The 16908-nt window shown below is 40.9% G+C and overlaps 1 protein-coding gene across 1 annotated transcript in view; it reads right to left on the reverse strand.

The window, feature by feature from the left end:
• PCTP (phosphatidylcholine transfer protein) overlaps positions 1 to 3804 on the reverse strand; it is a 27074-nt gene extending 23270 nt beyond the window's left edge. Inside the window, exon 1 of the mRNA XM_007462918.1 lies at positions 3664 to 3804. Within this exon, the coding sequence (XP_007462980.1) occupies positions 3664 to 3804 (141 nt within the window). The remainder of the gene's footprint in view (positions 1 to 3663) is intronic.
• Positions 3805 to 16908: the final 13104 nt, after the last annotated feature.

The raw sequence follows: 16908 nt of genomic DNA on the forward strand, positions 1-16908 counted from the left end.
GAAAAAAAAAAAAAAAAAAAAAAAAAAACTGAGGGAGTTCATCAGTATCAGACGACCTCCTCTAGGAATGTTAAAAGAAGCTTTTCAGGCAGAAGAAAAATGGTATAGGTCAGGCGCTCAGATCTACATAGCAAAAAAATTGTCTGTTTTATTGTCTTCAAGCTTCTGGAAGGCATGAACTTTGTCTTATTCATCAGGCATCACCAGGGCTTAGCAAAATGCAGGCACACAATAGGTCCTGAAAGACTGCTTGAATGGGTCATGAACCACTATTTTGGAGGTTTCTTCTCACTTTGGACACATTCAAACAGACCAAAGGCAGCTGTGGAGCACAAAGTTTGACTTATACCTGGAGAGGGAAGAGGGGGATCCTACTCATCCCTCCCCCTTCATTCACCCAAATCTATATCTTGGGACCAGCATCTTCATACTGCCTCATACCACACCCTCATCCTGAGAAACAAGTGAGGAGAGGGAGAACTGAGGCTCTGACATGTCCATCCAGTTGTATGTTCAGGAAAGATGAAATAGGAGAGAGACAAATACAGAGAAAGAGACAGGCAGAGAGAGACAGAGACAGAGAGAGAGTTAGCCTCGATCAGCGGCAGGAAGTAGAAGGAGGCAACACATGGTGTTCAGCTTTAAGACATGGTGGCCCTACACAGGAGTAAATATGGCTCTGTAAGTGTCCTGGGTGCAACAATTGTTCCATCAATCACACTGGTACCTACTCCTCCCTTAAGAGAGAGGCAGAAGGGTGGGATAAGGGAGCAGAAGAGTCCTATCATCCAGAAGTAAAGAAGCCCATGTTGCAAATTGGATTATGATCCCACCTGGGGAATGGGAGTGGAAGCTTCTCATCCATTGAGGTAAATCTGTTCTCATGGCAGTTAAATCTCTGCTTCCCTCCAAAAGGCCAAACTTTCTCTCAGTCCAGCCTGGCTAACCACAGAGTTTTCCCAGTAAATCCAGGCTCTCAGTATTTTAGAAGGTCCACAGTATAGGAAAGAACAGTCCCTAGGAAAGTACTGTCTGCTCCTTACCAAACTCATTGATTAGAAGACCTACGAGAGGACAAAGGCAGTCCCTTCTCACAGTGCCAGACACTTGGTTTAAAAACATAAGAAGTCAAGCGCTCAGCCAGATCTTTTCAGTCCAACACTTTCTTGGTCTAAATCAATGATGTGGGCCTCTGCACACCAGTTTCACACCATCTATCGGCAGTTCACAGTGTCTACTGGCATGGTAACCAGCCTAAAGCTCCAGCGAGATCTGACTGCAGATCCCTGGGAAAGCTTTTGTAAGTAACCCATGGCCTTTCTCTCCAGGGGAACTTCTCAACACTGTTCAGGGGACCACATTCACTCCCAAGTGACCACTAATTTAAAAATCAGGGAGAGTGAGTCTTAAAGTGGGCATTGCTTTTGTCTTAAGATACTCTTTTTTTCTCACCCTTACCTTTCAGTTCCCACTGCTTCTCATCTCTAGGGCCCTCTCCTGCCTCTCAAAGTCAGAACCCCCTTGAGCACCATGCAAGATGCTCCCCATATATCAGTGGTTCTCAAAGTATGGTCTGTGGACCAGGAGCTTCAGCATCACTTGGCAACTGGTTAAAAAGAAAGAAAGAGAAAAGAAAGAAAGAAAGGAAAGGAAGAAAGAAAGAGGAAGGGCTTGTACCCAACACAACAGGGCCTCTTGACATTTAATACAGATGGAGATCAAGGTGGCCCTCCATCCTAGCTATTGAGGCTCAAGGGCACACCTCTGGGAATCATACAGCCTCCAACTTACGGAACTTCTCTGGAAAGACATGTCAATGTACCATGACTGCCCTCACACCCAGAACAGGTGGAAATAAGACTTACAGTTGGTAGGGATAGGAACTATTCTGAATACCACTCACATCCTCCCCACAGGAGGGAGATGGGACCTGCTACATAACAATACACAATGGAAACAGTACATAATACAATGCCAGTCACTCTGTCTCAGCTCAGGCAGTGGATGTTGTGCGATAAAAGGCACAAAATCAAAAGAGCACAGGCCCTTGGGGAGAGGTGAGGGGAGCAGTCAGGGTTGACTGGAGGACAGGAGGGGTATGGACAAGTCATGGGAGGTAAAGCTGGAAACGTGATTTGGGACCAGCCTAGTACCACATGCATAGCCCACCTGGCAGCACTTGCCCTCTTTCAGAGTCAGTGTAGGAGCATATTTACAGCACAGGTCTGGAGCTAGATAGCTGAGTTCCAATCCCAGTCTGAGTCTTGAGCAATCAACTTAACCTTTCCACATATCCATTACCAAATTGGTAAAAAGGTGATAGTCATAGTACCTTACATATACATACATAATAACTTAGAACATGGGGTTGATGTGAGGATTAAGTCAATGCCTGCAAAGCACTTAAACAGTGCCTGGAGCCTAAGAAAGCATGCAATGTGTTAGCTATTACTGTAGGTATTATTATTACTAATTCTGCAATCAACAGGGCCACTGGAAGGAGACTGGTAAGATCACTACCTCTCCTTCAGGTGCTTGATTGGACTGTAGTGTGTAGGATGGAAGGGATCAGAGAGGTGGAAGGCCAAGAAGCTAGTCTGGAGGTCACTGCAATTCTAGGTAAGAGGTGCCACTCAGAGTAGCAAAGATAAAGGAAAGAAAGGGAAAGGAAATGGACCAGACATCAGATACATCTGAGCAGTGAACTGGCAACACTTGGCAAATGACTGGGCGTGGCTGGTGTGGAAAATGAAATGGTCAGAAGATAAAAGGATGGTGTCTGAAAACATGTCCATTTTTGCACCAAGGTAACTGCTGAAATGACACTAAGAAATTAATTCTGCCTGCTCTTTACTAAGCTTCCTCTTCATCCTGTTGTACCCAGCGACCCTGGTACTCACAGACATTCAGAGCTTCTCCCTTCTCTAACACTCTAATCTTCTGATCCTCGGCGAGGAAACCTCAACTTCACTTACCTTGTCTAAAGGTGACTTTTATGCTACTTGCCATGCAGCTACCCGCACACAGAGCAACTGATGACTGGCCATTATTCCACCTGGTTCCAAAAGCCTCCAGGCAGGCCCCCAACTCCATTCCTCCTACCCTTTTAATTTTTCTCCCGGGAATCTTCAGATAAGTTAAGTCCAATTTACAAGGAAGCGGGGTGCATCCAAACTAAGCAAGTCAGTAAAATGACTAGAGATGACAGTAGGACCCTTCTCAGCAACACGCCTCTCCCCACACGTTATCACCCTGCACATCCACTCTCTGAAAAATCCAGCCTTTTTTCTACCTGTATTCAATCCTAAAATACTTCCCACCACACAGACACCACTGGCATCCACCCGGGAGCGGGGCTCCACGTCCCTTGCAGGCAAGTGCATGGAGCTAAGAATCAGCAGACCCACCTTCTAACTCTATCAGTAAGTTGTAACAAACGACTTGCCCTGTCGGGCCTCAGACCTGAGCCTAAATTCTGATGACCTCCCCACTCCCCTCGACCAGCAGGGGGCAAAGTCAGCGGGAGGCACCCCCAGAGCTAGCTCCTCTGGGCTCCAGAAGACCCGCAGAGGTCCGCACTTCCGGCTATAGCCCCGCACTCTCCGCGGGCAGGGGAACCCCGTAAGCTGTCGCCCCGTGCTCCTCCAGCGGGCCTACAGCTACCTGGTCCAGCAGCCTGTAGATGCTGATACCGAAGGTCTCCACCAGCAGCTCCCAGTCGGCCCTGGAAAGTGCGGGCTGCTGAAGCTCAGCGCAGGCTTCCCGGAACTGCCCCTCAGAGAAGCCGCCGGCCCCAAGGTCCATCCTTCCGCAGTAGCTGCTTCTCAACCTGCAGGGAAGGCCAAGGACAGGCTAGGTTCGTGTTCGGGGGCGGGGCGAGAGGGTTGCCCAGCGTAATTGGCAGGGAACCGAAAAATGATTGGGAGAAGGCGGGACTTGGGAGGAAGAGGCGAAGAGGAGGCGGGGCCAGTGAGGGGCAGGCCTAGAGCAGGCCTAGAGAAGGTTTCCACAGAGCGAGAGCTGCGGAAGGATGGGAAAGAAAGACTAGAGAAACTTTGGACTTGATCTGGGGAAAGCTGGAGAGGCTAGGAAATGGGGAGGCTTCTAGACAGAAGAGAAAAGGAAGACAGTAATGTCATCTCAGAAGCATCTCTTCCCCAACACCATACCCACCAAACCTGCTTGGCTGTCTCTTCTTTACCTTCTCTGAAGAAGGCTAGGGAAGGTCTCTGAGTGGTTTGGTAGACATGGAGGTAAGATGGACAGAGCAGAAATGCTTGAAAGTCTCAGGGGTCAGATGCTAGAACAATATTACATTCGTTCTGTTATGCACTTTAAAACATTTTTCTGAGACGAGGTCCATGGGATTCCCCAGAAGGCCAAAGGGTCCATCTCACAAAAAGGATTAAGAAACCTAATCCATAATGGTATTTTGCCCCCTGGATGGTGGAAGATGATCTAAAAAGGTATCATGGTGTCCATCCAAGATTTCTGCTGGTTGCATAATTTTGATCTTTTGCAACTCAAAGACCTTTTTGTTCCCTCAAGTCCTTTTGATGTTGCTATATTTCTTACCAGCAGGCTGCATTTTGGTTTGGATAAAGTAGACGGTTTAAACATCAATCAGTGTAACAGTACATGGGTGCCAGTAAACTCTGGCAACCCATGTTTCCTAATCTATAAAATGGGGTAAAATTGTACAACCAGTTAGAATTGAGGAGGTAACTACATAAAATAAACATAGAACATGTTTGCGCAGTGCCTATCAAAGTAAATGTTCATTAAAATGTCCACTTGTTTTACATTTATATATTGAAATGTTTCTCCTTCTGTACCTGAAAGAAAGCCTTGAAGTTGATGGCAAACTCTGCATTTATGCCAGTTTGCAAGAGAAAATGATTAGACTTGGCAGCGTAGGTAAATTACTGCTGTATTCAGTTCAAGGCTGGTTCTGTTCTGTTTTATGAGGATGGGAGGAGGGATGGGGTAGTTCCCTATACTAAATACACAAGAGGTTAGAGACTCTTAAGACTCTTAAGTTTGGTCCTCTTTATAAAAAAATATTTAAACTAAAGTTTAATTGCTTAAAAAAAGGAATTTCTTCAAAAACCATTGACTATGAAGTATTTTCATATATTGTCAAGGAATTCCATTTTAAAGGTGGGCTTTGATGAGGATGCAGCTTTATCACTTTTTAGCAATTGATTAATGAAGACAAGCATGAGAGTATAAATGGCATTATGAAAGATATAAGGCAGGAAGTTTAAATTGTGTTTATTACATGTGTTTAAACGTGTGCTTATTTACTAAACTCAGAAGGTAAAATGTATATACATTTGGGTATGTTGATATTTACAACCATGCTTATTTTATTAGAGCTAATGAAGGAAAGAGTCATATTTGGAAATAATTTTTATTTTGTGGCAAAAATCTGGAAAAGGGTTGGAAGGGTGTCCAGAAAGACCTGTTCTCCTTTAGGACTTGTCTATTATAATAGGCCAACCTCTTTCCTTTGTGAAAAACACTCTTTAGAGGAACTTCCAGCAACATGGCAGGTGAGGAATAATATATTTGGGGCTTCCTAAAATCCCAACAGACAAACGTTCTAAGGGCTGGGGTTGTGGTTCTAGTACTCACACGTGGGCTAAAGATGTGGTGCTGGGCCATAGCTGGTGGGAAGCTGGACCAGGGACTTCTTCATGGAGCCTGGATCCCCTAAGAGCTGCCCCTTCCATTCCAATGAAACCAGAAAATCCCTGTAGACCATGTAGACCATGGAGACCATGTAGACCATGGAGCCCTCAAGGAAACTCATGCTTTTCCCAAAGGCTTAGGTAGAAAGAAACAAAAAGGCAACTGGAAGAAACCACACCCCAAGCCTAAGCCAGAGATGGAATTTAAATTTACATTACCTGCAACTGAATGGGAGCCGCAAGGAGATAAATTAACACAAAGGACCATTGAAACACCTGGGACCCTGCGAGAATCAAAACCAGTGACACTTTCACAGCTAGGACACGTGCAATTATCCAAGAGAAAACAACACCCACAAGAAGATGCATGTACAAAAAGTGAGTTACAAAGACCTGAGGGAACAGCTCTCCATGTCAGAGAGTTAGCAGCTGTGCAAACAGGATTATCAGAACCAAAGAACCACAGATAACAGACCAATATGAGAGTAATTATTCAACATGTATTTGTGATAATATAAGAGGTAAAAGAAGGTCTAGAAAATAGAACACTAAGAAAAAGATAAATGAATGTGAAAAAGAACCAAAAGAAGCAAACCACCTTTTACAAATAAAAACTATTAACAGTCACTACAATTAGAAATGTAAAAGAGGAGGTAAAGTAGTTGTCCTACCACAGTTCAAGAGGGAAATAAGAAGGTGGCTATGAGGAAATTCTCCAGAAAGCAACACAGAGATATAAAGAAATGGAAAACATGAAAGATTAACTAAGAGACATGAAGGACACATTGAAAAGGTAAAACATTTATGACTGGAGTTCCACAAGAAGAGAACAGAGAGGTTAAGAGGTGAGGTGGATGGGTGGGGAGATAGATAGATAAATGGACATATGGAAACAAAGAGAAACTAAAACTCTAAACAGCAAAAAACATAAACAGGGGAGGACAAAGTCAGAGTTTTCTTTAGAAAGTGGGTAAGAGATATTGATTAATTGTCTTCTGTGCATGCTAAAATTTAATGGAATAAATTCTCAAAAGGTAACAATAAGAAAGCAAGCAAACAAATAAAAATGGGCAAAAGATTTAAACAGACATTTCACCAAGAATATATACTGATGGAAATAAGAACATGAAAAGATAGATAAGAACATGAAAAGATACTCAACATCATTCATCATCAGGGTAATATAAATTAAAATCACATATGAGATATAAATATGCACCTTTTAGAGAGCTGAAATTAAAAAGATTGACCAAAGTAAGTGTTGGCAAGGATGTGGAAGAAATAGAACTCTCCTGCATTGCTGATGGGAATGGAAATGGGACAAACACTGTGGAAAACTGACAATTTCTTTAAAAGTTAAACATACACAGGAGGGGGAAGGGTAAGCTGGGACAAAGTGAGAGAGTAGCACTGACATATATATACTACCAAATGTAAAATAGATAGCTAGTGGGAAGAAGCCACATAGCACAGGGAGATCAGCTTGGTGCTTTATGACCACCTAGAGGGGTGGGATAGGGAAGGGAAGAGGGAGACGCAAGAGGGAGGGGCTATTGGGATATATATATATATACATATAGCTGATTCACCTTGTTGTACAGCAGAAACTAACACAACATTGTAAAGCAATTATACTCCAATAAAGATGTTAAAAAAAAAAAAAAAACATACACCTACCATACAATCTAGCCATTCCATTCCTAGGTATTTATCCAAGAGAAAAAAAAATAACATTGTTCATATAGACACAAATGTTCATAGCATCTTAATTTGTAATAGCCAAAAACTGGAAACAACTCAAATGTCCTTCAATGGGTGAATTGATAAAACAAATTGTGATATATCCACCAACCAAGTACTACTCAGCAATACACTTTTAACTGATTAACATGTGTATATGAACTTGTGTGCATATGTATGTGATATATATATATATATATATAAAATGTAATTTATGCAATTTTGTATAAATCATTCAATTCAGGAGTGAAGTAGCATGATAACTGCAATTTACATTCAAATTGGTCAGTTAAAAATTGTGTAATCTATATAGAAATGCAAAAGTGACAAAATATGAACAACTGATAAATTTAGGTAAGGGTAGCAATATTTTCTATTCTATTCCTTCAAATTTTCTTCATATTTGAAATTATTCAAAATAGAAATTTTGAGAAAACCCAGCTATATGTGTTTATATGAGGCATAACTAAAATACAATTACACAGAAAATGTATAGGTAAATGTATGCAAAATATACACAAGTAAGCCTTAAACAAAGGAAAGCTGATGTGGCTGTAAAAATGTCAGACAAAACAGACTTTAAGGCAAGAAAAGAATTAGTAGAAAGAAGTTCATGAATTGAAGGACAAAGGACACCACTCTTCAGGAGTTCTGAGTGCCTAAATTTATATTCATTTCACAACATGGTCTCAAATACATAAGGCAAAAGATGTTACCTGTGCAGTCTTCCCTCAGTATTTGGGGGGATTGATTCCAGGACCCCTGAGGATACCAAGATCTGTAGATACTCACATCCCTTATATGAATTGGTAAAATATTTGTATATAACCTATGCACATCGTCACATGTACTTTAAATCATCTCTAGATTACTTATAATACCTAATACAATGTAAATGTTACATAAAGAGTTGCCTGTGTGTAGCATTTTCAAGCTTTGCTTTTTGGAACTTTCTGGAATTTTTTTATGTTTTCAATTTGTGGTTGGTTAAATCAAGGAAACCCACGGTTGTGAAGGGCTCACTGTACAAGGAAAAATCATCAAATGTACAACCAGTGGACGATTTTAAGGCTCTTTTCTAGGAAATGGATTGATCAAGTAGAAAAAAAAATTGGTAAAGATATGAAAGATTTGAGCATAGAATTCATATGTCTGATATAAAGGGCATTTACAGAACCCAATTACAAACTCTCATAAAACATTTATTAAAACTGATGTTTCCATAAGCCACAAAAGATGTTTTCAACCAACAGGAAAGAATCTATATCATTCTCTGATGACAATGTAAAAGATAAAAGAAAGGAATAAAAAGGAAACAAAAATAGCCAATCCCTGCCCCCCCATATATTTGAAAACAAAACAAAACAAATACACACTTATTCTAGGAACTTAGCCAGCAATTAATTCCCTGCATCAAATTCCTTTCTGCTTGAGGTACCTAGAGTGTTCTTTTCTGCGCTTACTCTTGACTGATTTTTGTCTACATTAAAAAGCAAGAACTCCTGTTCAGCTACATACTATAAATAAATTAAAATCCAACACATAGATTTGTAGAAGACACTTGTTAATCACAAAGCCAACCAAGGATCAATATTGATGATATACACAGAACTAGGAATCAGTGAGAAAAATCCAGATAACGAAATTGCAAATATGAACAGTGAGAAAACCCAAATAGCATAAGAACACATGAAAAGTTGCTTAACTTCCAGAGTAACTGGAGAAATGCAAAATAAATTACATCATTTCATTTACGTTAAATTGGCAAAAGCTTAAAAATTAGGTGTTGGTGTATATAGAGGGAAATGATAGCTCTGACAAAGTATTCTGGTTAAAATTTAAATGATAGTTTGAAAAATAACTTGAAAAGACCTATTAAATTTGAGGATACATGTACTGTCTGGCCCAGCAGTTCCACATCTATTAGTACACCTGAGACAACTGCTAATATTGCATAACAATGCACATTGTTTTAGTGGCAAAACAATTTTTTGACAAAACATAATGATCTACCAACCAGAAAATAAATATCAATAAATTGTGGTTTATTCATTGTATAGCTTTTGAAATTAAAAAATAATCTACTTATAAATTATGGATAAATCTTGAAAACACTGATGAATGAAGACAGCAAGTTGTAGAAGGACGTACAGAGTAAGATACTTTATAGTGTTTACGGACAATACATATGCCCTAAAAACTGTGAATGTGAATGGGAAGAATTCCCGTTAACTTCAACAGTAACTGTAACATTTTATTTCTTTAAAAATGTATGAGGCAAATAAGGCACAATAGTAATGTATACACTGGGTGGTGGATTCATGAATGCTATTCTCTACACTTTTCTGTATATTTGAAATTTAAACAAATAAAGGAAATAATTCTAATAAAGGTGTAATACTATAATTGCCATTAACAATAGCAGAAGAAAAACACCATTCTGAGATACTATGAAAAATGAATGACTAATGAGTGTTCACAAATGCCTAACTTTGCACAGGGAACAAATTTAGGCATTACCTATTGTGACTGATCAGTGTTTTTGGTTTTGTTTTTAATTAGGGGATTAAAAGAATATCTGTTCTTATTCACTAGTAAAAGCTACTAGGCCCCAAGTAACTGAAAAGTGAATGAAATATATGGTATCATGGATAAAACATCTGGGTAAAGATCAGAACTTCTCACTTTCCCTAGAGATGTGTTTCACAGTACAGAACTAATTTGATTTGTGGATTCCCAAGATAGAATCCTGGTCACAAAAACTAGCTTTGCAATTAAAAATCTTGGTTCTGGTCTTTAAGAACCTGGCAAATCACTTCAATTTTTTAAACCTGTTTACTTAACAGTGATATAAATATAATAATACAAATGAAAGCTCTCTGTAAAGTGAAAGTAAAACCCTTATGAAATGTATTATCTCAGTAGTTAACTCTAAATTCTATAGCTGAGCTGATGTTAATCTCTTTCAAGGGCCATCCAAATCAATTTAGTTCTATTCTACTCAACCTGTACTGTTGAATGTCTGCCTCTATTAAAATGCTCAAGAGCTTTATCTTGCTAGGGCAATGGAGAAGCAAAAGAGGGTGATGAAGCTGTTACCAAGCTCCAAAACTCATAAAATATTCAATTGTAAGTTGGTTCATTATAGATTAAGTCTCTTGAGTACTCTTTATAACAGAAACTGTGCTAAGGGTTTTCATTTAATCTTTACAATACCAGTTTTGAAATCAGTTCTATTATACTCTCCATATTTTACATGAAGAAACTGAAGTTTAGAGAAGTGAAGTAACCTGTCCACAGTCACATGGGTAGGTCAAAGGCAAAGCTGAGGTTTGGATTTAGTTTTGTTGGATTCTAGAACCTATCTCTCATGTCTGGATCACCCATTACTGATACAGGATCTATAGACATGAAGCAGTGAACATAACTTCTAACCCAATTAGATCTGTAAACAAGGTTTTCATTCCTAAAAGACTTTAATGAAACATTATAGCCATAAAACTATAAAATTTAATACTGAAAAAGGATTTAGATATCACCCGTAGTTTATTCTTTTTTAAATTTATTTATGTACTCATTTGTTTGATAGGTATTTATTGAATATTGATCAATATTTGTCAAACAAGTGACATATAAATAGGTAAAAGAATAAATTAAATACAATACCTGAATTCTCCTTAAGTATGAAATTTTATGCTTCCATGGCTATAACAGCTATTGTAGAAAAGATACACGAGGTGCAAATTCTTATCTTTGGCTTGCAGTCCACCTGAACACAATTAATTAGAGAAAGTATTTTATGTATGTCATGTATTATCTAGTCCACCACTTTTACAGCTGATAGAATTGAGGTACAAAGAGGTAATACCTTGAATAATAACTTGGTTATCCAGTTAGTTAAATCATGTTGTCACAGACCCATGAAGACCAAGTGTCCCTAGTGTATTTTGCCTGTTAATATAAATATAATGACATACAAATTAGGTATTATGAAAGATGAGTTTATAGTTTTTCCTGTTAAAACATGCTTTGTGTGAACTTTATTAAATGAAAATGATAATTCACAAAACTAGGTTTGTTTGACTACTGGAAGGGATCAGAGAATAAAATCATCAACCACCTTCCTTCCAGTAAGGGGATTCCAGAAACTAGCTGAAAGTATTGTATTACGAAGTCCCTTCCGTTGCCCTGACAAATCACCACAGGGGATCCAAGTTCAGCACTAGGATGTTCCAGACCACGTCTAGGGTTTCAGCTGGGTTGTGATCTCCAGGCTGTACCTCCATATGAATCAGCATAAATATGGGTTCCTCTCTTAAAGTGGAGCACTCAAGTTTGGATCCAAAGCCTGACTGGGATTGTAGACTATGCCCTCTGCAACTTCAGCAACTTAATTTAGGCCATTTCCACCTAGAAAAGGTCTCATTCAGGTCCTCTCTATGCACTGTCTTACTAGGGTTGTGTGTCCATGAGGGTAGATCAGATTTTGTTTGGAAGTTTAAAAACCTTACGATACTCCTCTCTTTCCTTCAAACCCCACATATGATTTGTCAACAGTTTTTGCTATTTCTACTTCCCACATAGCTTGGATTTTTCCACTGCTTTCCATCTGTACTACCCACCTAGCCAAAGCCACATGACTGTTCCCCTGATTGCTCAGTGACCTTCTGATGGTCTCCCTGATGGAGTCCACTCCCAACACAGAGACACACAGAGTGATGTATTAAAATGCTGAGTCATCCTGTCACCCCACTCCTTACAACCATTCATTGGCTTAGGGGTGCGTTAAATAACATTCAAACTTCTTCCCCTAGCCTACAGAGTCCTCCGCCATCTGATTGGCCCTTCCTGCATCTTCATCCCCATTTTCTCCACCCTCCCCTCACTCACTAGGCTCCAGCCTACTGTTCCTTAGTTTCTGGGTTGTGCCAAGTATGTCCTTACCTCAGAATCATGGTCCTCACTCTTTTCTCTGCCTCAGCAGCTTTCCCCACACCCTTCACTCATTCTCATCCTTTGGGTATCAGCCTGAATCTTCCTTCCATAGACTCTCCTCCTCAGCCTCTTTTATTTGCTATCTCAGCCATTTGCTTTTTTCCTATATAAAATTTACTGCTACTTGTGACTGAACCTGCACCCCAGTGGGTGCAGTAGGAAAACTAAAAAGTAAACAAGTAAGTGCTCTTTGCTTTCCAACAATGATCTTGATCTGTAATTAGCTGAGTATCTGTCTTCTCCATTAGAGCATAAGCCCAAGAGCAGAGACCTGTCCATCCCTCTCACCACTGTTATCCCCAGTTATGAACATGTCATAACATGTAAATATCTGTTGAGTGAATTAATATAAGAATTCTGTTGATCCTTATATATATTCATATATATATATGAATTATATATGAAGTGTATACTAAGTTCTTTTGTCAGTTCCATTAGATTTTAAGTTGTTCTCAGTTTTCTACATAGACAATCATATTGTCAGGAGTGGGGAAGATAATTGCATCATAGCTTATCCAATAGCTATATCAATTCTTTTCCTTTCCCATGTTATTATATGGGCTGAAACTTCTGAGGAGATATCTCTGGCTCCATCATGGGAAATAGGGTAAACTAGCAGGTAGAGCTCCAGGCCCCCAGTCTTGCCTCAAAAATAAGAGCTAAGCTTTAGTTGGTTTTCTAGTTGCTCTACAGAAGAGTTTATGAGGGGAAAATTGTTCTACTCCCCAAAAGAAACTTGAGAATCACTGGGCTAAAACTTCTGAAACAATGTAAACAGTGGTATCCCAGTCATCCTTGTCTTTTGAAAAATGATCACTGATTGACTATTTAATATAAGCCAGGTAATATGCTAACTAGTTAAAATACGTTTTCTGACTAAAAACCCTATGAATTGTATATCAATATTTCCACATAACAAATAGTTTTAAAAAGACTAAGTGAGGGCTTCCTTGGTGGCGCAGTGGTTGAGAGTCCGCCTGCCAATGCAGGGGATACGGGTTCGTGCCCCCGTCCAGGAAGCTCCCACATGCCACGGAGCAGCTGGGCCCGTGAGCCATGGACGCTGTGTCTGCGCGTCCGGAGCCTGTGCTCCGCAACGTGAGAGGCCACAACAGTTAGGAGGCCCGTGTACCGAAAAAAAAAAAAAAAAAACTAAGGGAAATGTCCATACATGCAAAAAAAGACTAGTGAAATGTCCATACATGCAAAGGATCCAAATCTTTCTAATTCTAGCCACTTCTCACAACTACTGAGGTAAATAAGGCCATATATGTGGAGATTTTAAAATACATTTTCCCCTTTAGTAATTTGAAGGTAGACAAATTGTACTTTCTAAAAATTAGCCACAACAATATCTTTTATCCCACATAACCTCGTATGATATGACTGTGACACTCATACCACCAAAATGTAGTGTCTGTGTCCCCTCATTTTGAATAAGGGTGAGCTTCTGCCTACACTCAGAAGTGATATTCTGTGACTTCCAAGACAAGGTCATAGACGATAATACTGCTTCCTGTTTCTCTAGACGATAATACTGCTTCCTGTTCCTCTAGGAAGTCCATCTCAATTCCTAGATGCCATGAAATGAGGAAGACCAAGCAGCCTTGGAGGGGATCCAAGGCCATTGGCTCACAGCCCTGGCTGAGTTTATAGCTGGCAGTTAAAACTAGATTGCCAGCCATGGAAGCAAGTCATCTTGAAAGTAGATACTGGGGGAGGAGCTTCAAGATGGTGGAAGAGTAAGACGTGGAGATCACCTTCCTCCCCACAAATACATCAGAAATACATCTACATGTGGAACAGCTCCTACAGAACACCTACTGAATGCTGGCAGAAGACCTCAGACCTCCCAAAAGGCAAGAAACTCGCCACATACCTCTGTAGGGCAAAAGAAAAAAGAAAAAACAGAGACAAAAGAATAGGGACGGGACCTGCACCAGTGGGAGGGAGCTGTGAAGGAGGAAAGGTTTCCACACACTAGGAAGCCCCTTTGTGGGCGGAGACGGTGGGTGGCGGAGGAGGGAAGCTTCGGAGCCACGGAGGAGAGCGCAGCCACAGGGGTGCGGAGGGCAAAGCGGAGAGGTTCCCACACAGAGGATTGGTGCCGACCGGCACTCACCAGCCCTAGAGACTTGTCTGCTCACCCACCGGGGCAGACGGGGGCTGGGAGCTGAGGCTCGGGCTTCAGAGGTCGGATCCCAGGGAGAGGACTGGGGTTAGCTGTGTGAACACAGCCTGAAGGAGGCTAGTGCACCACAGCTAGCCAGGAGGGAGTCCGGGAAAAAGTCTGGAGCTGCCGAAGAAGCAAGAGACTTTTTCTTGCCTCTTTGTTTCCTGGTGCACAAGGAGAGGGGATTAAGAGTGCTGCTTAAAGGAGCTCCGAGACGGGCGCGAGCTGCGGCTAACAGCACGGACCCCAGAGACGGGCATGAGACGCTAAGGCCGCTGCTGCCGCCACAAAGAAGCCTGTGTGGGAACACAGGTCACTGTCCCCACCTCCCCTCCTGGGAGCCTGTGCAGCCCGCCACTGCCAGGGTCCCGTGATCCAGGGACAACTTCCCCGGGAGAACGCAAGGCACGACTCAGGCTGCTACAACACCACGTTTGCCTCTGCCACCACGGGCTCGCCCTGCATCTGTACTCCTGCCTCCCCCTGGCCTGAGTAAGCCAGAGCCCCGAGTCTGCTGCTTCTTTAACCCCGTCCTGTCTAAGCGAAGAACAGACGCCCTCAGGCGACCTAAACACAGAGGTGGGGCCAAATCCAAAGCTAAACCCTGGGAGCTGTGCGAACAAAGAAGGGAAGGGAAATCTTTCCCAGCAGCCTCAGGAGCAGCAGATTAAAGCTCCGCAAACAACTTGATGTACCCCGCATCTGTGGAACACATGAATAGACAACGAATCATCCCAAATTGAGGAGGTGGACTTTGGGAGCAATGATATATATTTTTCCCCACTTTTCTCTTTTTGTGAGTGTGTATGTGTATGCTTCTGTGTGTGATTTTGTCTGTATAGCTTTGTTTTTACCATTTGTCCTAGGGTTCTGTCCATTTTTTGTTTGTTTTTTAGTATAGTTTTTAGGACATGTTATAATTGGTGGGTTTGTTTTTTGGTTTGGTTGCTCTCTTCTTTCTTTTTTATCTATAACTTAAAAAAATTTTTTTAATAATTATTTTTATTTTAATAACATTATTTTATCTTCTTTCTTTCTTTCCTTTTTTTCTCCCTTTTATTATGAGCCATGTGGATGACAGGCTCTTGGTACTCCAGCCAGTTGTCAGAGCTGTGCTTATGAGGTGGGAGAGCCAAGTTCAGGACATTGGTCCACAAGAGACCTCCCAGCTCCACTTAGTATCAAACGGCGAATATCTCACATAGATCTCCATCTCAACGCCAAGACCAGTTCCACTCAATGACCACCAAGCTACAGTGCTGGACACCCTATGCCATACAACTAGCAAGGAGGAACACAACCCCACCAATTAACAGAGAGGCTGCCTAAAATCATAATAAGGCCACACACATCCCAAAACATACCACCAGACATTGACCTACACAACAGAAAGACAAGATCCAGCCTCATCCATGAGAACACAGGCACTAGTCCCCTCGACCAGGAAGCCTACACAACCCACTGAACCAACCTTAGCCACTGGGGGCCAACACCAAAAACGATGGGAACTACGAACCTGTAGCCTGTGAAAGGAGACCCAAACACAGTAAGTTAAGGAAAATGAGAAGACACAGAAATGCACAGCAGATAAAGGAGCAAGGCAAACACCCACCAGACCTAACAAATGAAGAGGAAATAGGCAGTCTACCTGAAAAAGAATTCAGAATAATGATAGTAATGATGATCCAAAATCCTGAAAATAGAATGAAGAAAATACAAGAAACATTTAACTAAAGAGCAAACAAACAGTGATGAACAACACAATAAATGAAATTAAGAATTCTCTAGAAGGAATCAGTAGCAGAATAACTGAGATAGAAGAACAGATAAGTGACCTGGAAGATAAAATAGTGGAAATAACTACTACAGAGCAGAATAAAGTAAAAAGAATGAAAAGAATTGAGGACAGCCTTAGAGACCTCTGGGACAGCATTAAATACACCAATATTCGAACTACAGGGGTCCCAGAAGAAGAGAAAAAGAAAGGGACTGAGAAAATACTTGAAGAGATTATAGTTGAAAACTTCCCTAATATGGGAAAGAAAATAGTTAAGTCCAGGAAGCACAGAGAGTCCCACACAAGACAAATCCAAGGAGAAAGACTCCAAGACACATATTAATAAAACTAACAAAAATTAAATACATAGAAAAAATATTAAAAGCAACAAGGGAAAACCAACAAATAACATACAAGGGAATCCCCATAAGGTTAACAGGTGATCTTTCAGAAGAAACTCTGCAAGCCAGAAGGGAGTGGCAGGACATATTTAAAGTGATGAAAGGGGAATGCATACAACCAAGATTACT

The sequence above is a fragment of the Lipotes vexillifer genome, unplaced genomic scaffold (genome assembly GCF_000442215.2).
Source record: "Lipotes vexillifer unplaced genomic scaffold, Lipotes_vexillifer_v1.1 scaffold1101, whole genome shotgun sequence".
Taxonomy (NCBI): domain Eukaryota; kingdom Metazoa; phylum Chordata; class Mammalia; order Artiodactyla; family Lipotidae; genus Lipotes; species Lipotes vexillifer.